Source organism: Palaemon carinicauda, chromosome 30 (assembly GCF_036898095.1).
Source record: "Palaemon carinicauda isolate YSFRI2023 chromosome 30, ASM3689809v2, whole genome shotgun sequence".
Taxonomy (NCBI): domain Eukaryota; kingdom Metazoa; phylum Arthropoda; class Malacostraca; order Decapoda; family Palaemonidae; genus Palaemon; species Palaemon carinicauda.
Genome location: NC_090754.1, coordinates 61,301,699 through 61,325,617, shown reverse-complemented (window position 1 = coordinate 61,325,617; position 23,919 = coordinate 61,301,699). Strand labels below are relative to the sequence as shown.

The window sequence follows — 23,919 nt, the reverse complement described above, 5'->3', positions numbered from 1 at the left end:
GCTGGCTGTCTCCGTCTATGTAGTACTGGTTGACGACTTTGGCAGGGTCTTGGAGTCTTTGGACTTCTTCCGAGGACGGAGGTAAGACTCCAACATCGAAGGCCTAAATGTTGTGTCCTTCCTGATCTCTAACGGTAGGGAACTCTCAGCGTGAAGTGAAGTTTCCTGCGACAGCGGAATGGAGGAGGTCCTTTCCTCACGCGACTCCCTTGGTAAAAGTGAGGTGGGAGAGTATCTCAGGGGAGATACTGAATGGACTAGCCTTGATGGCCTGACTGGAGTCAGTTTCACCCTCAAGGAAGTGACCGCATCAGAAACTCCTCTTTTCCTCTTCAATGGGGTGGACGAAGCCATGGTTCCGTGTCGGAAGTCTGGAGCTATAGGCTGCTCTGACGAGCGGCCAGACAGGGCAGGATTGAAGGCCTGTGCCACAGCTCTGACTAGGGCACTGAACCATGGCTGCTGACTGACCGATACACTGTCAGACAGATCCCTTGAAGAGAAAGGGACCGAAGGTTCCTGACGAGGAGTTACCGTAATAGGTGGGTCCACCTTAGAAGAAGGCAATTTCGGGATCCTGAACCCCTCTGCGTACCCGATGGGTATGCTGAAATGCATTTGCAGGGAGGGGAGTGAGGCTATGATGACCTAGCCGAGTGCAGTTCCTGTGCACATGCCTGATGCGCGGTAGAACGTTGGCGTGCATGGGCGAAAGTTGGCGCGCAGGTGAGAGCTGGCACATGGGTGAGAGTTTGCTTGTGCGCACGAACGAGTGGTGCCACTCGGGCGAGAGCTGTCGCGCTGGCGAGTGTTGGCACGCACGTGCGGGCGAGTGTCAGGTGTGCATGTCCTGGTCCGCGCGCACGCGGGAGAGACCTGGCATGCAGGAGAGTGCTTGCTGGTGCGCAGATGAGCGCTGGCTTGCGCGTGCGGGCGAGTGATGGCACGTGTGCAGGAGTGTGTTGGTGCGTAGGAGAGCGCTGGCGCGCAGGGGTGTAATGGCGCACAGGAGTGTGGTGGCGTGTGTCATGGGTAGATAGAATAATATAGAAAAGAATATTAAAACATGTGAATTTTCTACTCTTGAGAAACAGAGAGAGAGAGAGGAGGTCCCGCTAGTGTTTTACTGGAAACTGTCACCGGGCCTGATGGAGATCAAGAAATTTATTAGAGGTGCCTAGCTCAGCAGTCTTTGGGCATAACGATCCTCTGTCTGTAGCAAACCAAGGAGCCAACGTTATGAAAGGACCCATAGGACAAGAGGAGCAGTGTTGTCGCCGAAGAATATACATTAACCCAAGGTAAACACATGCCTCGCTTCAATTATAGCGCGATATGGATCTTGATTACACCAGCAGAGCGTTCGTCTAGATGTTATCAGAGGCATGGTTTTAAGGAAAACCAATAAGGATGAAGAAAGGAGAAAATTTCCTTATATGGAATTGTCCATAGTTAACCCCTCCCATACAGGGATATAAAAACTTCAACGAGAACGAGAGAAGCGGAGTACAAAAGACAGAACAAGAGTACGAATGAGAGAAGAGAGAGTAAGACAGATAGAACGAGAGAGAGAGAGAGAGAGAGAGAGAGAGAGAGAGAGAGAGAGAGAGAGAGAGAGAGAGAGAGAGAGAGAGACAAGCACAGGGAAGGAGAGAAGACGTAAGGACCAGAATGCAGATGTAACCAGCCTTGTCCGAGATGTCAGAACGAGTTGACCCCTGCCCTCATTACAGACCACGAAACGCCTGGACCTGAAATATCTACGTTCCTGTCAACCGTCAAGAGCAGCTGTGAAGAGTAGTATTTTCTTTTGCGAGTTTTCTTTCTATATTTCCTTTTGTTTAATTGTTTATTGTGGTCGAAAAACCCCAATTTCATTAATCAATTCAAAAGAACCTGGTTCGATCCCCACGAGGATCGTAACAGCGTGTAGGAGAATATTGGCGCGCCGGAGCTCGATGACGTGCAGGCGAGTGCTGGCATGCGGGAGAGCGCTGGTGCGTAAGAGAGAGCTCGTGTGCATGAGCGCTCTGGCGCGCAGGAGAGTACGGGCACGTAGGAGAGCGCTGGCGAGTAGGAGATCATGAGCGCGTAGGCGCAGGGCGCGCAGGAGAGTGCTGGCGAGTAGGAGATTGTGGGCGCGCAGGAGAACGCTGGCACGTAGGAGACCGTGGGCACATAGGCGCAGGGCGCGCAGGAGATCGTGGGCGCGTAGGCGCAGCTTGTAGCTGCCGTCTAGGATGGCGAGCAGGAGACCAAAGTTGCGCGTATGCGCGCAGATTCGGTGAGCGCGGTAGCGTTGGAGATCGTTGGCACGGTGGTGGGTGCTGAGGACGAGCAGGTGAAGGGGGCACGCCGAAGTGCAGTAGAGCACTGACGATGAGGAAAATATTAAACGAATGAAGTTAAAGAAAAATACAAATTAATTATTTTTTCATTACACGTGTTATCTGTTATATTTTGGTCCTACAACTTGTCTAATGATATTTTTTTTTTTTTTTTGCAGCACGCCCTACTCCCTGTAGGGTTTGAAGAGGCAACTAGAATTTGGAAATTGAAAAAATAATTGGAAGGGTACTGCATCATCCTGTACCTGTTTATGTTGCTAGTCAGCCTGGTGAAGACTTGAATTGTAAATATTTCTGCCCTGCTACATGAGTCACTTCCCAAACTTGTAATTGACCCAGGTAGAATTTTAGAAAAAAATTTTAAAGGGTGTCATAAACATTAATAGTTCACAGGAGCTAGTGAATTGGCATATCTGGTCGTAGGCCCAGGAAGTGAATTCCGATGTTAGGAGGAGAATGACTGTGTTCGAGTTTAGTCTGGTTGTTCCAAAATTATTAAAACCCCTTCCAAGAATGAGAGATTTAGGTACTACTGTGGTTAGTCAGAAAAGTTTCAATGACAACGAAACTTTATCACAATGCAGGTTTACAATTAAGAGAATTTCTAGACACTGCTATTATAATCCCACAAAGATCTGCACAGCGTAGTATGCGGCCATACTGTTCAGAGGCCACGAATTTTCAAGTAACTTTGCAGTCTAATGGTAGACTGGATATTGATAAGGACAGTATTTCTTTAGGGAAAATTATTGCAGTACAGTATTTTCAGTGATATATTTTCATTTAGTTGGTTGATTAGAGTTGTTGTGGAGATAATTGGACCACCCAGGCAATACACACGGTTGTGTTTATCATGTACTAAAACATATAGATGTGAGTAGTATAGTTTAAGGAAAACTTCTGAGTGTACAGCATGGGAATGGTTCTTTTTTTTTCTTTTCTTTTTTATTATTCAAATCTTCTTTTTGTTTATCTTGTTTTTGTGAAGCTGGGCTACTATTTTTTCCTTTACTTGCTTACTAGAATTTGACAAAACAGTGTTAATGTAATCCTAACAGTTTTTTTTTCCCTTTTCAAATAAATATTTGTCCTTGTTTTTATAAAGACAGAATTTCATTTCAGAACCTTTCACCATGATGTCCCCTTCTCAGCCACTGTTTGTTTTTTTAAGTCTTTCAAGATATTTATCATAATTTTTTTCCCACACTATATTCTGTTGTCAGATTTAAAAAAAAAATTACAATATTCCCTTTCACCTAATGTTCTAACATTTTTACTCGAGCTTGAAACCATCTTACCTAAAGAATATATAGCTATATATAAATTCTGCTAATTTCCCAGAAATGAATCAGTCGTCATGCTACCTGTTTATTCAGCAAGCTCAAGGCCGGATAAATAAAAGGAGGCAGTAAGGTTCTTGCTGGGTCCCCTTGCCCAGTATAAAATAAAGGGGTGGTACCCAGTTCATCCTTGATTGTTTGCCTTTTACCCATATTTTTGGGTATTCCACTGTTGTATATTTTTTGTGCAGTGAACGTTGGGGTGTGGTCGGCATTCGGACACTAGGCTGTTCAGGTTCTACCTCTGGCCACAGTCCGCAAACAACTACAACGAGCAATGCGTCCTTGGAGGGCGGACCCGAGAGCCCCAAGGACGACCAAACCTGTAATAAGGAAGTTAGTGACAAGGCCTCACCTGGGGGGAGAGGTAGGGCCACTTCGCTAGGGAGGAAGCAACACCATCTCTCGAGGACCGGGGTTGGCCGACATTAGATTGGTCTACGCTACTACTCGACGGTCCCTCGGAAGAGACCGAACGAGTAGGAGCTTCGGAGGAGGGTCGGGAGACGGAAGAAGAGGCCTTAGGTTTTCCCCCTTCGAAGGAACCTTCGAAGAAGAAATATCCCGCTTAGACTTCTTCTTCCGCCGTTGCCCAAACCTCTCCCACTGGGAGGCAGACCACTCCCTACACTCATTACACTTATTATCACACTCACACCGTTGACCTCTGCATGCGGGACAAAGGGTGTGTGGATCGGTGTCCACCACCGACATAAATGTTCAGCAGGGCCGGCCGGTGATTCCAGGGCAGGTGTGCATGGCTGCAGAAGTCAACACGTAAACACACACTAGAAAAAGAGAAAGCAAAAAACAGATTAATGGCAGTCCAAAACAATGCGAAGGACGAAGAGCGGCAACGTCCGTTCATCATCCGAGCCAAAAGTAAAGTGAGCTAAATCACAGGTGTGTGAGCGGTAGCAAGCTACCCTTCCCTACACCCCGCTAACTAGCGGTGTGGGTAGTTAACCCTCGCTAAACTTTAATGGCTCGTTACTTCAGCTTCGCCGAAAGTAATACCCTACATAAATACCCTAGTTTGTATTCCAGTTATAGAACAAAAAAAATATTAGAAATTACCCCACAAATGTAAATACATAAAGAGCTGGTGGATAAACTTCCAGGAGAACAAAGATGCACTGCCATATGAAGTGATCACATGATGCAATTAACCACCTGACCTCATACATCACCAATAACAATAAAAATTAAGAGCATCTACGATATGAAACGCCATATCCAAAATTAAAACGATATTATTTTGGAGCACTTTCTTTAGCAAGAGGAGGGATTTAAAGACCCAGATAGTAGGTTGGTCAGGGCACCAGCCACCTGTTGAGATACAGTACTTCCGCTAGTGTTATTGGGTCCTTTGACTGGCCAGACAGTGCTACATTGGATCCCTCTCTTTGGTTAAGGCTAATTCTTCCTTTGCCTATACATACACCAAATAGTCTGGTCCATTCTTTCCACATTCTTCTCTGTCTTCATACACCTGACAACACTGAGATTACCAAACAATACTCCTTCACTCAAGGGATTAACTACTGTAATGCGATTACTTGTTCAGTGGCTATTTTACAATTGGTATGGGCAGAAGATCGACTAATAGCTACACCAATGCCTCATGCTTCAATACGAAAAATCTATCCAAACCCTCAACCCCAATATTCTATGACAAAATGTTACAATAATGCTAAAATACACATGAAATTCTCTAAGGACTGTGACAATATACAACGGGGCACAGTAAGAAATACCTTGTAGGTCACCCAAAGAAGAGATTCCAATAGAAGAAGAAGGCCATTATGAGCAGAATATATTGCAGAAGCTGCGGCAACTCTCTCTCCATTTCTGTAACAGCAATGCAATGAGTCAGTAAGTTCTCGAATGGATGACTTTCTTTGGCAAAATGTTATCAAAAGAACCTTCTACAGGAATGTACACAAGGAGTAACATGGTACAATGAGATTGGGAGATTGTGAACGGTAAGCATCAGCGGAGTCCGTTAATCCGAAGAAAGCATAGAGGGTACATGGGAAGTGACAGCAGAGTGATGTTCTTAATGTTCCTTATCTCAAAGCTACGGCAAGAATTTTTGGACAGTCTGGTTTCGTCTTTTATTATCAATAGCCATAAGTGAAAAATTAGTTTTGTTAAAATGAAAAATCAAGGTCTAAAGCAATTTTCTAATTGATTATTAATGGTGAGAATAGGAAGTATTTAGGATTAATGGCAAAGGAAATTAAATACTCTTCCTCCAATGAGATGGATTGGCCAATGGAATAGAAATGAATGAAGGAATGAATGAATAAAGTCATATACAATACACAGAGGTTACTGACTCATTACATTGCATGTCCCTAGAACTATAAGTACTGTCTGAATTGTATAAAAAAAAAAAAAAAAAAAAAAACACAAAAAGATGCATTTACTTCTAAAGGAGAGAATAATACATCTTGATAAAATCTTAATTTTGTCAGAAAGAGGTTAAAAGAAAATGCTATTTAGAAAATTTGCTGGGAAAAATTTTCAAGGTACCATGTTAACCACACGTGTGTGCGACATAAAATATGTTGTTTTATACTGCGTTATACAGTAAGGTTAATTCATCCATGAAAACAGAAATCCCCTATCAATGCATTGAACCCTCTCCCACATTTAGTGTTCCCTACTTACAAATCGGAGAAGGAAAAATGTAAATCACAAATGACATAATACTACTAACTTACCCAGCATGAATTACATGAAATTTAACCAACGACTTAGAGTACTTTAGATATAAACTTGTTTTACTGTCTATTTTTGTGCATCTGAAGAAATATCACAAATTTTTATAGTAATTTGTATCTTTTTTTTAATATAAAAGCCTGAGTCCTCTGTAGGAGTACGACTTCAGTGAAGCTAGAACAGCCGTTAAAATTTTGACAAGAAAAGGTGGTGGGCAAGTCTCATCAATAAGCTAGACACTCACTTTTGATCTTAGGCCTGGGACTTCTGGGGAGGTTGCGATACAAAGTATAACTGAAAGGACTCGACATTTTACAATTGGAAAAATATGAATTACTTTAAAATCATGCGATGTGTTCCAACAAAATACAAAACATCATCTTCTAATAGGAGACTCCTACAATTAAGATAATGCTGGTATAACTTTCCAGGTTAATGTCAGAGCCCTTGATCCTGTATAGAAGTGAAGGTGATGACTCCTGCCAACCTCCTAATGGTTTCACCATGAAGATGATACAGGCCTTAGGTTAGGCACATACCAAATATACATGTTCTCTGTCAAAGAAGAACTTGTAACCCCATATGGGATGTGTTGATTGAATGAAAAGCCACTGACAGGATATGAAGGTTTCAGCGTAGGTCCTGCCACATTCCACTGTTGTTGTTGACAATAATGTCAACTAAATGAGTCCTCAGATGGTTCCTGATGGGTTTAAATATATTATATCCATCCTTCCCCTGCCATCTGGGAGCATGGGGGAGATACCTTTTAACCATACAGAAAGGTTGCTCAGATATGAAGCTCACCTGCATCTGACATCCAGTCTGGCTCATAGCAGTCATGACTGCTACACCCCAAAGAGAGTTGGGAGGATAGAAGGACAGTTATTCTATCTTTCATATTAAGGTTATGCTGACAACGCTATCATAGACGGGATGTATTTTGCCTCATAAGAGAGCTAGGCTGACTAGGTGACTTGTTAAGCAGCCACCACACGAACACAGGTACAGATACTCCACTTGCGAGTATACTCCGACAGGTAGTGGAAAGTAAAGGATGTCTGACAATAGCAGACTCATGTCGTAACACCTGAGCCACAAACAGGTTGTTCCTGAGTGCTAAGAAGGACATGATATCCCTAATTTTGTGAACCCCTGCCCAAGCTGGTTGAGGTATAGGCGCAGCTAATGGTCTCACAAAGCTACAAGAAACACTGTTTATGGAAACCTTTATCTTTAACCTGCCAGTGCTAAGAAAAGTCTATGTTCTTCACTTGGAAGGATGTGCTCAATTCTGAGCAGTACCTTCTTCCAGTATGGACTGTGGGGCTCTTCCCTTAGAGAAGAGAGGTATGAGGAAATCATTGACCCGCACTAAAGAACCTATGATCAGAGATCAGTGAAGTACCCCTTCTACAACACCAATCACAGACAATAGTCTACTTTCCTTGGTAGACACCTGCAGAAGCCTGTCATAGGGTGCCATATATTTCCTCAGCAGTCCCTTGCAAAAGGTCTTTCGATCAGAAGAGATGCTGTAAAATCTCAAAACATGAAGTGAAGACAAATCCTGAGATTAGAGGTATCTCTGAAGGTGTGGCTGACGCTGACAAAGAAGTGCGTTACAAAGGGTAATTCTCTCAGTAGCTCAACTAAATGCACTAACAGATCAGGATCCCACTCATCTTGTGATCATTTGGGAGCCACTAGGGCCTCAGGACCTAACGTGATTAACACTCACTTGATCAGCTTGCAAATTAGATTGAAATGTAGGAAAGGCATAGACACTCAGGTGATCCCGTATGTAAGACAATGTCCTTGAAGCCCTCCTACAATTCTAAAATGGGGAAATAGAACACATAGAATTGAGGTAAACATATCAATTGCCAGTAATCCTAAGAGAATAAGCCGCCTTTTCCCTGCGCAAGGAAGAAAAGCCCACGCGGAACCTACAACCTGCCCCTGGCGACTGATTGTGCCTGCTATAACAACCTCTTGCCTGGAATGAACTTGGATAACAGCTCTACAGCATTGTCCACTGGCCACATGTGCACCCATTTTATCATCTCAAAAGGCAGTATGACAGTCCCTCCTTGCATGTTAAGGTAGATTACGGTGGTAGTATTGTTGCTCTACACTATCGAGTGCCCTATCAAACTCTGTTGAAAAGCTTGCAGGGATAAAAAAGGGGCTTCTCACATATCAAATTGGTTCATAAGCAAGTGCTTTTCCTCTGCATCCCTAACCCATAAAGTCATGATTTCTCAAGTGCCCACCCTACCCCTCCTTGGATGTGTCGGAGAATAGCAGGATCTCCGAATGTGGGGAGTTGAGTGGAGCTTCCCTGATGAGGTTCTATCATTAAGCCACAACGAAAAATTTTCCCACAGCTCTTACCTCATAGGAACAAGATAGTAAGGAAGGTCTGCAACTGACGAGTAGTAAGGCTTCAGACACTAGTGAGGTGATTGCCGATATAAAACCTCTGTGACACAAGTTTCTCAAATGAGGAAAGATAGCCAAGAAGCCATTACCACTACTGAATATGGGATTTCTAGCTTGAAAAGGAATAAGACCACCACCTCTCTAAGCCCTCATATACAATCATCTGGTTGAAAGACTTTTCTGCAACCATATCTATCTGCATGTCCAGGTACAGTAAAACCTTCTTATCCAATGATTCACTAACTGCTGATTTGACTATCAACTGCTGAACTGTTGATACCATTATAAAAAATATACACAGATAATTGACATAACTGCAGCTGGTAAACTGAAAGCTCCTGGAAAATATTTTATGCCAGGCACCATTGCATCACTGCTCAGTAGAGTAGGCTGCTGTAAATTGTTCAGGGGAATGTTGGCCCAAAGGCTAAAATTTTTCTCTCATTCTTTCCTTATTATTATTATTATTATTATTATCATAACTTGCTAAGCTACAATGCTAGTTGGAAGAGCAGGATGCTATAAACCCAGGGGCTCCAACAGGGAAAATAGCCCAGTGAGGAAAGGAAACAAGGAAAAATAAAATATTTTAAGAAGAGCAACAGCACTAAAATGAATATCTCCTATATAAACTACAAAAATTTACCAAACCAAGAGGAATGTACCCTCATGCAAGAGAGCTCTAACCCAAGACAGTGAAAGACCATAGTATAGGGGCTATGGCACTACCCAAGACTAGAGAACAAAGGTTTGATTTTGGAGTGTCCTTCTAGATGAGCAGCTTATCATAGCTAAGGAGTCTCTTCTACCCTCATAGGAAAGTGGCCACAGAACAATTACAGTGCAGTAACCCCTTGGGTGAAGAAGAATTGTTTGGTAATCTCAGTGTTGTCCAGTGTATGAGGACAGAAGAGAATATGTAAAGAATAGGCCAGACTATTCGGTGGGTGTGTGTGTGTGTAGGCAAAGGGAAAATGAACCGTAACCAGAGAGAAGGATCCTATGTGGTACTGTCCGGCCAGTCCAAAAACCCCCTAACTCTCTAGCGGTAGTATCTCAATGGGAGGCTGGTACCCTGGCCAACCTACCACCTATTTTCTATTTCCTTTTTATTTATATCTAAATTTAAGTCATTCACACAAATCAGTCTATGTTTATTCATTATGCCCTTACTCTCCTTCTTATTCCATTCCTTATTCCTTATCATCCTTCTCTCCTTTTATTTCGTACAGTATTTTCCCTTATATTCATTTAATGCACAATTTGTCTGGGTATAGTGTATATGTTGCATAAAATATGGAGTTTTTATGATAAAACAAAGTTTTATGAATACTTACTTGGCAGTTATATATACTGTATGTTGCTTAGTCTCTGACGTTCGGCAGAATTTTAAAAAAATTGTGGCAACCGCCTTGTGGTGGTTGTGCGGTTAGGTGGTTAACAACCCTTACAGGGTGGTACTTGGAATCATTCCCGTTTTCTGTTCTTCAGATTACCTATGCCTGACCTGTCTCCTGAGGATTGGTGGGTGGGCCTTAAAATATATATATAACTACCAGGTAAGTATTCATAAAACTTTGTTTTATCATAAAAACTCCATTTTCATGAATAGAACTTACCTGGCAGTTATATATACAGGTATATAGCTGAATCACACATTTGGAGGAGGGTGACAGACAATAAACATCGTTGGGGAAACAACAAAAAGTTGTAGGAGAAAAAACACCTTGATTCCTTACCTGCTAAGGTAGCTGACTTCAAAGGTTCCTGCCTCTTGAGTCGTTTTCCCTTAGGAGTGTCAGCCAGGAGTGGACCTGTCATGCTGAAAACAACTCAATCGAATCTGTCAACGGGGTGGGACCAACAATTTGACAAGACTTCAGAACTACCTTCGACCCTTATAATAAAAACTGCAACCTTACTAAAGCTAACCACCTAACCTAGCAGAATAGATATAAAAACACCAACCCACACACAGATATACAAAAACTAAGGTTGAGGGGAGGTAGTAACTCCTTTGCCTAATACAGAACCCGTAGCTACGTATGGGCCCAAGGTATAACATCTCTCATAATCCACTCTCACCTCTCTGAGGTATTGAGAGGCGAACACAGAGTTGCTTCTCCAGAACGTTGCATCCATAATTTGCCTAACTGACATATTCTTACAATATGCCAGCGAAGTAGCAATGGCTCTCACTTCGTGAGCCCGTACTTTTAAAAGGCCGAAGTGCTCTTCCTCACTCAAGAGGTGAGCTTCCCTTATAGTCTCCCTCAGGAAAAAAGACAAAGCGTTCTTTGAAAGGGGTTTTTGCAGATCTTTCACTGTGGCTAGGGCCATCGGGAAGAGGGTTTTCTTTGTTACATCTCTAAGAGAAGCTTGTGAGATGGGTTCGAACTTCTTGGTGCAAAGAAACTTCAGAACCACATCCAGGTTCCAAGAAGGGGACTTTAACTGAACCTGTTTAGTTGTCTCAAAAGACTTCAAGAGGTCTTGCAAGTCCTTCACCAAAAAGAAGTCCGGTACAGCGACACAGGGAAAGCAAAAAGGAAAAACTCTAATGGCGGACCAACGGTGTTGTCGATCCGGCCGGCAGAGATAATCTGAAGAACAGAAAACGGGAATGATTTCAAGTACCACCCTATAAGGGTTGTTAACCACCTAACCGCACAACCACCAAAAGGCGGTTGCCGCGATTTTTGAAAAATTCTGCCGAACGTCAAGAGACTAAGCTATAAATATATAAATGCCAGGTAAGTTCTATTCATGAAATTCATAAATTTCTTTGTCCAATTTTTTAGCTAAACAAACAAAACCAGTTTCAAACTTCACTGAACCCTTTCATGTATGACCGAGCACATACAAAATTTGTTTATAAAAGAAGAAATTTTCAATGACTTTCTTATTTTAAAGAAAGCTCTTCAAGAAATGTAACTCTGCCCCATTAAAATAATATTTTGGGCTTATTTCAAACTCTTATCAACTTTGTTGTTTCTCGACCAATATTTTGTTAATCTAAAGACCATATGAAAGATAATTTTATACAAAAAAGTTGTAAATTGGAAATTTTCTCAGCATTTTAATAGTTTTATATATATATTTGGAATTAATGTGCTGTGTAGTCTCCATGGACTTTCCAGTGAAAGACTAGTACAGGGAATCCCATAAAACATGAATACAAATGAAACATTCACTCCCCTGCTCTTGAGCCAGTGTATCAACGTGCAAGGCACATACTCGGTGTGTATAAGGGAGACCCTTGAGATCTGGCTCACTAGAACTAAAGTCTCTCAATTGCTGAAATTCATCTACTGTGAGTGATGTCATTACTATGTCATAACCTCATAGAAAGGAACACCATCATTCCAGTTGGAGGCAATGCTAAAAGCACGATCAATGACAGTCGAACCTCTTTCACAGGAGCCATGGTAGCCTTTTAAAGGTCACCGTACACAAGAATTAGATTAAGAGCATTAACATATGAACACACAGTCTCTGGGTTCTATGACTATGCTGGCTCTGAACCAGAGTCAGGCAAGGTTGGGACATTGACAACCGAGACCCTTCCTTGCGAGGGAGATAGTTCTTTCCTCGCAGATTAGGACCAAAAACGGAACCCTGAAGAGAATGAATGGGAGCTTAATCAATGAATGGCCTCCCCTTCAAAAGAAGAACTGCTTTTGGCCCTGACTCACCCAGAGGCTCAAGAAGTACAACATACTTTAGCTTTTGTGGTACGTAGAGGTGAGTACGGTATAGGGCGTTGCATGCAGACCAGTCACTTAGCAGTCAAGATTGCAATGAGGCATCTCATTGCTTGTAAGTGAACTGAGAGCAGTCCTAGATGGTCAGCCTTTCTTGTTCCCGGGAGCGCTAGCGAATGGGCTGGCTATGTGGGGAAAGAATAGGCAACGAATGATCTCAAGAGCATCACCGGTGACCTGGATGTTACGAAGAGCAATCACATGGTGAACTATCCTGCAGTGAGAGACCATGTGGGGAGACCAAATGTCTCACAATAGTGAGGAGACCAATCACTGGTTTTTCTGTATCTATCTTTTGGGATAGATACAGTAGATCCTCGCAACAACGAACATCATTACAACGGACTTCAAATATAATGGACTAAATTCAGATAACTAGTGGCAATCAGTTGCCAAAGGTCACCATAAGAGGTTCTGAGGTATTTATATTTATTTACTGCATACTTATTAACATGGAATTAATTAAACCATTCTTACTCTATTCATTATTGGTAGAGCCTATTCAATGAAAAACTTTATATCAATGATAGAAATTTTTTCTATGCGAGCCCATCTGAAAACATGTAAACACAATCGTCTGACCTTAAGCAAACACTCGAGGATATGCTTACATATAAATAACAAGTAGTGTTCATAAGTATATGTAAAGATGGTGTTATTACATATGTTTTGCTTACTGTAGTCTTGGAAATTAAAAAAAAAAAAAAAAAAAAACTGTTTCCTTACAGTATCATGTTTTTCCTATATATTATGCCAAAAAGGAAAACAACAAATGTATGCATTTGCACATCCAATTGATAATTAATGACACTAGTAGCTTTACTAAACTCTATGTAAACTATGGTAGGCAATAACATACAGTACTGACATTTGTGCATCATCTACAGTACCATAAGATGCTTTGAATAAGTTTGGAAAACATATATTCAAGCCCAGCTGACAACATGAAAACATGGTCAGCTGATTCAAGCTACTGCTATCAAGGATATGCGCACATGAATAAAAATTATTCTTAATGTAACTTCCAAAACTGACTCAAACAATCTTATAACTAATAACAGAGGTCTCAGACAATTTACTAAAAACAATAAGTATTGATAGTTATCACTTGGATGTGTAAATGCATTCGTTCGTTCACTGTGATTGGTGATGAAACGTAAACTAACAAAATGGTTTCTCTTTTGGGTGTCGTTTGTTAGGAACTTTTCATATTACAGAAGAGATAAATTAAAATTTATCTTCATTCAATCTAAAGGTCGTTTTATGCACATATACATACAATCTTTCTATTTATTTACTTATTAATTTATACATAAAGTATTCATATATACTGTACATTATTTTACATTGTTTTTTGACAAAGAATTACAGTAGACCCCCGGGGTACGGCGTCCCCAGCTTACGTTTTTTTTCACGTTATGGTGTGGAATACGATGTTTTTTCGTCCCCTCGTTACGACATTTTTCCCCACCTTACGGCATCGAATTCCAAAACTCAAACTTGGCGGTTTTTACGTGTACAAATGTGCGAGTCACTAGCCTACCACCACACTCATACGTCACTAAGAAGCTGGTCTGCTATTGGTCAGCATCACGGCGTCACTACGATACCGATACGCTATTGGCCAAAATCCCTCCCACAAAGCCTGAGAGAGATGCTGCCTCTTTCTCTTTTTGTTATACGTGCGCTCAGTTCAGAATCTCGTGTGCGTTTCGTAAAGACTTGATCTTGTGTGAGTGCTTGCGATATCGTATTTTTTGTGCATTTTAGTGCTTAATTATAACTTTAATTCGTTAGCCATGGGTCCCAAGATTGCTAGTGATGTTAAAGGGAGAAGTAAGAAGATGATTACTACGGAAATGAAGCTTGAGATAATACAGAAATACGAAGAAGGCATGCGCATCGTTACCCTCGCTAGTATGTATGGCTGTAACCAGTCTACGATTGGTACAATTATCAAGAACAAGGAAGCCATTAAAGCAAGTAAGTCTTCTAAAGGCATGACTGTCCTTGCCAGTGGAAGGACTTCAATCAACGACGAGATGGAGAGACTCCTTCTTCTATGGATTAAAGAGAAGGAAATCGCTGGTGATACACTCACGCAATCGGTAATTTCGCACAAGGCGAGTGACATCTTTGCCGATCTCGTGGAAGCCCAGAGAGACGGCGGAGACGAAGGAACGTCGCAGCAACCCCCCAAGAGTTTAAGGCTTCTCATGGGTGGTTTGATCATTTTAGGAAGAGGACTGGTATTCACTCAGTCGTCAGGCATGGAGAGGCGGCCAGTTCTCACAAGAAAGCAGCAGAAGAATTCCTCAAGAAGTTTGAGAAAGTAATTTCCAGAGAAGGCTACATTCCTCAGCAAGTGTTTAACTGTGATGAAACTGGCCTTTTCTGGGAGAAAATGCCCCGCTGTACATATATCACAGCTGAAGAAAAGAAACTTCCTGGCCATAAACCGATGAAGGACAGACTTACGCTCGCATTTTGAGCAAATGCCAGTGGGGACTTAAAAATCAAGCTCCTACTGGTATACCACTCAGAGAATCCTTGTGCCTTCAAGGCACAAAATATCACGAAGGAGAGGCTCTCGGTATTTTGGAAGTCTAATGCCAAGGCCTGGGTCACGAGGACCATAATTATTGAGTGGATAAACGTCTGCTTCGGTCCTGCTGTCAAGAACTTTTTAGAAGAGAACAATCTTCCTCTCAAAGGTCTCCTGGTACTGGACAATGGCCCTGCTCACCCTCCTGGCCTCGAGAACATCATTCATCCTGACTTCTCCTTCATTAAAGTTCTCTATCTGCCACCAAACACCACCCCTCTCCTCCAGCCTATGGACCAGCAAGTGATTGCCAACTTTAAGAAGCTTTACACGAAGCATCTGTTCAAAAGATGCTTCGAAGTGATGGAAAGCACTCAACTCACCCTCCGTGAATTTTGAAAGGGGCATTTTGACATCATTCAATGCCTGAAGATGATCGACAAAGCTTGGAATGAGGTTTCACAGCGCACCTTGAACTCCTCATGGAAGAAACTGTGGCCAGCTGTTGTGGCAGAACGAGACTTCAAAGGTTTCGATCCCTCAACCGAAGACGAGGCCGTTGATGATCCTGCCCCCGAGGGTGATGTTGAGGAAATAATTTCAATCGGGAGGTCCATGAGGCTTGTTATCGATGAGGCTGACGTCCATAACCTTATCGAGGAGCACATGGAGGAGCTTACGACTGAAGACTTGAAGGAGTTGGAGGCAATGCAGTTGACCATCATTCAAGAAGAGCACAGCTCTATTTGTGGCGAGGACGGGGGGTGATGGGCGAATATTGCGAGGGCCTTTTGAACTGCCAGGAGCTCGAGCAGGTTTATGTGGAGGGGCTTCTCCTCCGGGGACCAATTTCCCCCAGCTGTCTCTTCAAGCAGATGGGCTCCCCACCCCTCCTTTGACACGTCTGCGAAAAGCAACATCTCCGGAGGAGCGGACGCGAACAGTAACCCCCTTATGGTGTTTGCCCTGTCGGACCACCAGAGGAGCATGTTCCTGGAAGCCGGAGTCATCCTGACTAAGTTCTGGGGAGGGTCTCCCGGTGACCAGAGGTCCTTCAGGTTCCATTGGACTGCCCTCAGCTTGAGCCTCCCCTGAGGAACTGACTACTCCAGCGAGACCAGATGGCCCACGAGTCTCTGCCAATCCTTGGCTCTCATTGGTGCATTTGTCAGGAATGGTCGTATAACATAATCCAGGTTGTTCAGCCACTCTTGAGAGGGGAATGCCCTTGCTAACTGGGAGTTCAGGACCATCCCTAGGTACGTCATCCTGGTGGTGGGGACTAACTGGGACTTCTCTAAATTGATGGTGACCCCCAGTTCTCTGCAGAACTGCAATAGCTTTGCCCCCTGCTCCTTTAAGGCTGCCTCTGAGGCTGAAAGCAGCAACCAGTCGTCTAGATACCTGATCAGCCTGATGCCCTGCTTGTGTGCCCAGGCTGATAACATGGTGAACACACTCGTGAACACTTGAGGGGCCGTTGACAGGCCGAAGCAGAGGGTCCTGAACTGCAGAGACTGGGATCCCCACTTCACTCTGAGGAATATCCTGCTGGAGCGGTGTACGGGGATCTGAAAGTAGGCGTCCCTGAAATACAGGGACATCATGAAATCCCGTTCTCTCAAGGCTGCCAGCACCGACTTCGGCGTGTCCATCTCGAAGGACGTCTTTTTGATGAACTTGTTCAGGGCCGAGAGGTCGATAACTGGTCTCCATCCTCCCGTAGCTTTCTCTACCAGGATGAGCCTGCTGTAGAACCCCGGGGACGATGCTTGCCAATAACGTTTGAGGCATCCCCCCACCTATGGCGTGGGAAGGTGTAGGGGACCTCCCTTCCTATCTCCTTCTGGGGAGACGGTTTGAGCAACCTCGTCTTGAGCCGGCGTATTTCTGCCTAAAGGAGGCCTGGGTTGGAGCACCACTTCTGCGGGAGGGTGGCGGGGATTGATGCTTGATGCCAGGAAGGGGGGGGGGCCCTCCTGTCTAGCTGGTGGCGTAGGTGGGTAGGCCCCGTCCACCAATGGTCTCCTATGGGGAGGACGTCTTGCCGCTGACTGTCTGGGCTCTGTCGAGTCTTTAAGCTTCCCCACTCTCTCCATCGTTTCTGATACTGCCTGAAGGGGGAACAAGGTCTCACCCTACACTGGAGCATTTCTTAGGAACTTTGCCTCATGTTCGGGAAGTCTACGGGGGAGCCTGTTAAGAATCGTATCCCTCCTCCTTAACGCCCAGTTTGCCATCTGGGTCAGGGACTGGAAAGTAAGGAACTTCATCGCCTTCCCTCCCGAATGTATGAGTTCCTTTAATAGGGACTGATTCTCCGGCATTGAGAGATCATGGGAGAGCTGGAACCCTGCCAGGGTGCACGGCCACCAGTCCAGCCAGGAGGTAACATTTATGATGTCCTGTGAAATGTCCTCCATTATAGCAGCCTCCGCTTGGGAGAAGACCACTGGGGCAGTAAGGCGCCCGTCATCTGCACTGCCCTGGTTCAACGTCGCGACGGCTTCTTCCAACGTCCAAGGTCCCGCATGTCGCCCGTCTGGCACGTGAAACTTTTTCTGGGTCCTCAATCCAGGCAGGAGCTTGAAGGACCCTTGGGCTCTTAGGGAGTTCTTGTGCCCTGCGACATACCGGTCGACGTGGTCCATGCCCAGGGCCACGTCCAGAGCTAGAGTTAGGGTCAAGGATGGTTTCTGTTGAACTGGATTGTCTACCATCCTCCCCAAACACGAAAGCCAAGCCTGCTCTGATGACGGATTAGGCTCGTCTAGCCTGTGGTGGTGCCGGATCAGTGCCACGACCTTCCTGTAGGAGGACACTTCTTCGGGGGGAACATTCGCCAGTGTCCAACAAGCCCTCTACCACTTCATCCTCCGTGTCGGCTGTATCCTCGATCATGGATGTATCCGTGGGGGTGGCCGTATTCCTTAGTTCCGGCCGGCTCGATGGAGCGGCTGCCTCCATCACAGATGGAGCCGCCGGGGCAGAGGTAGCCGTCATGGGTCTACCCCCTCCCGGGGGAATCCGTGGATAGTAACTGTCCTGTTGTGCCAGCGGCTGCATCCAATGCCTGGATGGAGCCGGTGAGACTTTGGACGTGTGCACCATGCCGCCGGGCCGAGCCAGCGGCTGCCTCCGCTGGACGGATGGAGCTGGTGACTTGCCGGGCAAGGGCAAGGGAAAGTTAAAGTGTGCCAACGGCTGCATCCGACGTGTGGACGGAGCCGAAGAGACACTGGGCAAGAGCGTGGAAGCGGCGACTGAGTCAGGCACTGGAGCGGCAAGAGCCCTGTTCGACCTGCAAGGGGAAAAGCCACTTTAACCCACTTCCTCCTGGAAGAATTCCGCTTCTTGTTCTTCCTCCTCGAAAATTTGTCCTTGTTCCTCGAAGGGCCTGCGTTTGAGCTCGACTTCTTCCTCTTAGACTTCCTTCTCTTTTTTCTCGTCTCCCGGCCGCTGGAGTCCTCCGACGGTGATGAACTGTAGGATGAGGAAACGTCCGAGGTAGATGAAGAGGAAGAGGAGCTATCTGACCAACCTACAGGCTTGTAATTGTGCTACCGGGGTGACGGGTTGCATGAAGTCCAGCGGTAAAAAGCCGAAGGCGCCGGGAGCATGTCTAGTGCCCCTCGAGAGGCAAACCAGCCCAAAAACTCCTCCTCTTGCCGCATTAGGTGACCTGAAGGGCGTCCTTGGCGCCGTCCACACAATGGAGTCGGGGTCTGAAGAGCACGTGGCCTGCCTTTCTTTGTCTAGCCCGTCCCCGGAACCCGTGGTTTCTGAAAAGCACTGCCACGATGAGGGGGGGGGAGGAGCTGTTCTTGACCTCCCCCACACCGGGTCTTCACTCGAGACGGGTCCTGAGGGCACCAGAACCTCGTCTACGGAACACACTTCCGCCACGCTAACAGACTCCCCACTCGTCTGCGTAGGCACAATACAATTAGCATCAATGACATCATACACCTGGGGAACGGCAATGGGCCGTTTCCCCGCAATGGACTTACCTTGTCCCCTACCTAGACGACGTCAACAGCGAGCTGATACCCGGCTTCCTAGGACACCGCTTCGACGCCTTTTTCTTCTTTGTTGCGTACAAGGTCCACTGCAACTCCGGCCAGGATGCACACTCTGGACACATGGAGGCAGGCGAGCACACACTGCCTCTAAACGAGGAGCACAACGCATGCGGATCAACGTCGGGCTTAGAAAGCCAAGCCCCTCAAGACTTACCGGCCTTGGGTCCGGGAGAACGACGTTGGGATTCCATACGGGAATACACAAGCAACACAAGGACAGGATATGAATGGGAAAGCACAAAGGGAACAGGTGGAACACAATGGTGGGTCGGACGGGATGTGAGAGAGCGCGACACAGACCTAGTAGAGCACTCTCGCGCACTGACCCCAGGTCGCCTCAGACCGAGTATCCATCCGCCATGGATGGACCCGACAAGGGAAAACGGAGATAGGGGGAACTACACAAAATTCTTGGTCGGTTACTCTGAAGTATCGAATAAAAGTACTGATGGAATAAAAGTACTGAGTGGAAAAAAATCTCAATATTTAATAAAAGTACTGATGGAATGAAAGTACTGGGTGGAAAAAATCTTGAAATTTAATAAAAGTACTGGATGGAATAAAAGTACTGCCCGGAAAAAAAAAAACTGGAAATTTAGTAAAAGTACTGGATGGAGTAAAAGTACTGACTGGAAAATAACGATTTCTTGACGGGCGAGTCTACAAAAGTATTGCATAATCTTTCGCTTCATTTTTCTCATTCTACAATAGTTTTACTTGCTACCCAAAAATTTACGACTTAAATTCAGGACGCAGATATGATTTATTTATTTTATTATTATTATTATTAGTTTTATTTATTTCTTTATATTTTATTATTGCGCTCGCCATGAACAGCGAGTGGCCCTACAATTGTACTCGCCAACGACAAATTCAACTCAGCAGTGTCCAATGCTAGGCGAGCCCAATATCCCAAAATCCTGAAAACCGTCCCCACCCCACCCCCCCAAAAAAAATAAATAAATAAAAATAAAGAGAAAGAAAAAAGCTATTTATTACTGTAAAAAAAAACTTTCACCGGGTAAAATTCACTCAGTATTATCATTCATTTATCTTGAAAACAGGATATCTAGGTAATTTATTTTTAAAATATATATATATATATATATACATATATATATATATACATATATATACATATATATACATATATATACATATATATATATATATATATACATATATATATATATATATATACATATATATATATATATATACATATATACATATATACATATATATATATACATATATATATATATATACATATATATACATATATTATACATTATATATACATATATATACATATATATACAATATATATATATATATATATATACATATATATATATACATATACATATACATATATATATACAGTATATATATATATATATATATATGTCATCTGTCCTGAAAAATGTATCAAATTGTAATTCTTGTCAACCCCTAATGATGAAAATTTACATTCGTGTGAACAGCATCCATGGATACGAGTTAAATTTCATAATCGTCAGGATCCGAAGACTCAGATCTATCGCACCTAAGCCCCCTCCGATAGCCTTACACTGTTAGGACACGTTATTCAAAGTAAATTTATTCTCGGATATAAGGTTCGTTTTGCATACCTGTAAACTCCTAAGGGTTTATCTAACATAGAACTGTGATTTAACATCGTTTAAATCATAAATCGGCATGAAATAATTGACGTTTGAAAACAGACACAACTTTTTTGCTGCACTTGAAATGACCTCGTTAGCTATAAATATGATACTATCACCTTGCGACATGACATCATTCAAACTATATACATGAGTAGTTGTCACTGTTGAAGGGAAAGCACGTCTATTTATAGAAACTGAAATCAGACAACGCATGTATTGTAGTGTTCAGAGAGCGACTTCCGCTTGACATACATGTACGCTACGAGTTGAGATCTCGATTGCTACTTAAGGGGACCGTCCGCCATGTCCGCCCTTTTTTTTTGCTAATGATCCAAATTACACCATTTCTATATATGTTTTAGACATATATAATACCTTCATCATATAAAAATTTCAAGTCATTTGATCAAAAACATTTGGATTTACAGTATTAGCAAAAATCATGATTTAGAAAAAAAATTTAGGTAAATTTTTCCCCACTTACTATAATACCAATTGTATTGAAACTTATACCATAAAAACTACTCTATCAACCGAACAATTCTGTCAAGACAGAATTTTGATTTCCCTTTCTGTTTTTTTTTTAATGAATTTTTATTTTTTTCCTCGTCTAGACGGAAAATATTCGTGAATAAAAATAAAAAAAAGAAAATCAAAATTTTGTGTGACAGAATTGTGGGATTTTTATTCTTCTTTTCAATGATATCTTTCTCTCTAATATCGAACTACAAATAAGTGAGAAAAAATGTACCTAAGTGTGAATAAGTATGTTTTTGAGTTATGAGCTCCCAAAGATTTGCAACAAATTTCCGCTTCTTTTCTTAAAGAAATCAAGATAATATAATGATAACTTTTATTGTTTATTCTTACATAAATGCATCCTAAAGGAGGTATTTGAACCCTCAGTTTACTATTCCTATGTTATGAGTTGCCAGCGATCTCTAATTGTTGCCAGTGTTTTAGTTAGCAGGTTTCAGCTCTGTACTCTTATTTATGTTTCCCTCTTTCTTGGTTCTTTTTTTCTTGTTCTCCACTTACTTTTTGTTCTTTCTATCACCTTATGTAACATTGGCATTGCTATAAAGTTCCAGAGGACGTTGTGAAAGCACAATCTACATACGAACTTCCAGTAAATAAACACATGCATTATAACTTCTATATGTCTTTGGAAACTTTGCTGATGTTCTCGTAGCTGGTAGTTTTCATTTACCTGCCCTCTACCAATGCCTTTCATTTCTGCCAGAAGTACGAGATTTTGAAACATGAGAGAGAGAGAGAGAGAGAGAGAGAGAGAGAGAGAGATCATAAATATAATTTTGGAGTGATAGCATTTGGTTGATATACTGTAGATGGCAGTTCAAATTGAGAGAGAGAGAGAGAGAGAGAGAGAGAGAGAGAGAGATGCAAAAATAAACGTAACTACCTACGATTCTGTCAAACTCAGTCATGCAGACGACAGTAAGGATGACGTCATAATTTAAAGACAGCTATATCATCATTGTTTGGAAAAAATTATAGACTATTTGTTCTTTTTATGACCTTAGATAACATTGGCCTTGCTATAAAGTTCCCGAGGATGTTGTGAAAACAATCTACATACGAACTTCAAGTAAACAAACGCATGCATTATAACTTTTGTAAGTGTTTGGAAACTCTGGCTTCTGTTCTCTTAGGAGTAGATTTCATTCAACTACGCTCTACCAATACCTTCCATTTCTGCCAGACGTACGATAGATCGAAACATAAGTGAAAAATTGCTATAGATATGCAAAAATAACACACAAAGATGATTTTGTCAAACTCAGTCATGCAGACGACACAGTAAGGATGACGTCATCATTTAAAGACTGCTATATCTTCGTTATTTGTAAAAAATAATTGGCTGAAATTTCTGGGGAGCATGTACGATATATTTATGCATACATAGAAACAATAAAACGATTTTCGATTTCTGAAAGTTTTTATGTCAAAACACCATGGCTAAAAAAATTGTATTTGTATTTTTCCCACCGGTACGATAGGTAGTACTGAATAACCATACTGGTTAAAAGATTTGTGAAAAATTAATAAGCGTACTGCGTGGAAATGGAGCGTACCGGCGAGAAGAAATTTGAAAAATTAATTAACGTACCGGTGCGCTTATTTGATACTTCAGAGTAGAAAGGAGATCCCAGATACTCCTAAGAAAGTAGTTCGAGGTAAGTAATCCATGTTGGAACAACTATAGATTCAATACTGTCTAGTGACCACCCTTCATTTCTTAACCTTCACCCACACTGTCCAAGTATAAAAGTGACAAATTCGGAGATAATTTTTATTTTTTCCAACAATACAAACCTTTAGCTATTAATTAGGGGTATTACTTTCGGCAAAGCTGAGGGGACGAGCCATTAAAATTTAGCGAGGGTTAACCACTCATCCCGCTAGTTAGCGGGTGGGAGGGGGGGGGGGGTAGCTAGCTATCCATTTCACAAGCACTAATTTCACTTAAACCCTTACCTTTAAAGGCCTCCAATTGTGCTTTAATAGCCTCTAATTCAGCAGCTAATTTAGCATACCCAGGGCCATCCGTAGGCACAGATCCTGTGGAAGGGGCCGGAGTTACTTCATTCGGGGAAGGAATAACTTCCAAAGAGGTTACAATTAAAGGATCAATAGATAAATCTAAGCTAGGTTCACTAGCAGACTTTGACTTTGATTTAGCTCTCCTAACTCTATCAACCTCAAGTTTGCGCACATAGAGCTTCATAGCTAACCAATTATCATTTAAAACCTCGCATTCCTTGCACCTATTATCTAGAGCACATTCAATCCCCTTGCAACCCATACAGATAGTGTGAGGGTCAACCGACACTTTCGGCAACCTCACCTTGCAAATATCATTCGCACAAATACGAAAATTATATTTTTCATTCATGATAAGAAAGGAAAAGACAAAAAACAAAAAATAAACATGATTGCCAAATCCCAACACAGTGTACTTTACCAAAAACGAAGT

At 42.8% G+C, this 23,919-nt stretch overlaps 1 protein-coding gene across 2 annotated transcripts in view; it reads right to left on the bottom strand.

Annotated features, from left to right (window-relative positions):
* The window catches only part of LOC137623209 (E3 ubiquitin-protein ligase RNF185-like), an 83,843-nt gene that overhangs the window by 12,544 nt on the left and 47,380 nt on the right, over positions 1–23,919 (bottom strand). The window contains exon 5 of one of the 2 annotated variants that reach the window (XM_068353926.1): positions 5,446–5,539. The exons of the other annotated variant lie outside the window; for it this stretch is intronic. Coding sequence (XP_068210027.1) covers positions 5,454–5,539 — 86 coding nt within the window. The 3' untranslated portion in view covers positions 5,446–5,453. The remainder of the gene's footprint in view (positions 1–5,445; positions 5,540–23,919) is intronic. 2 annotated transcript variants of the gene reach the window in all.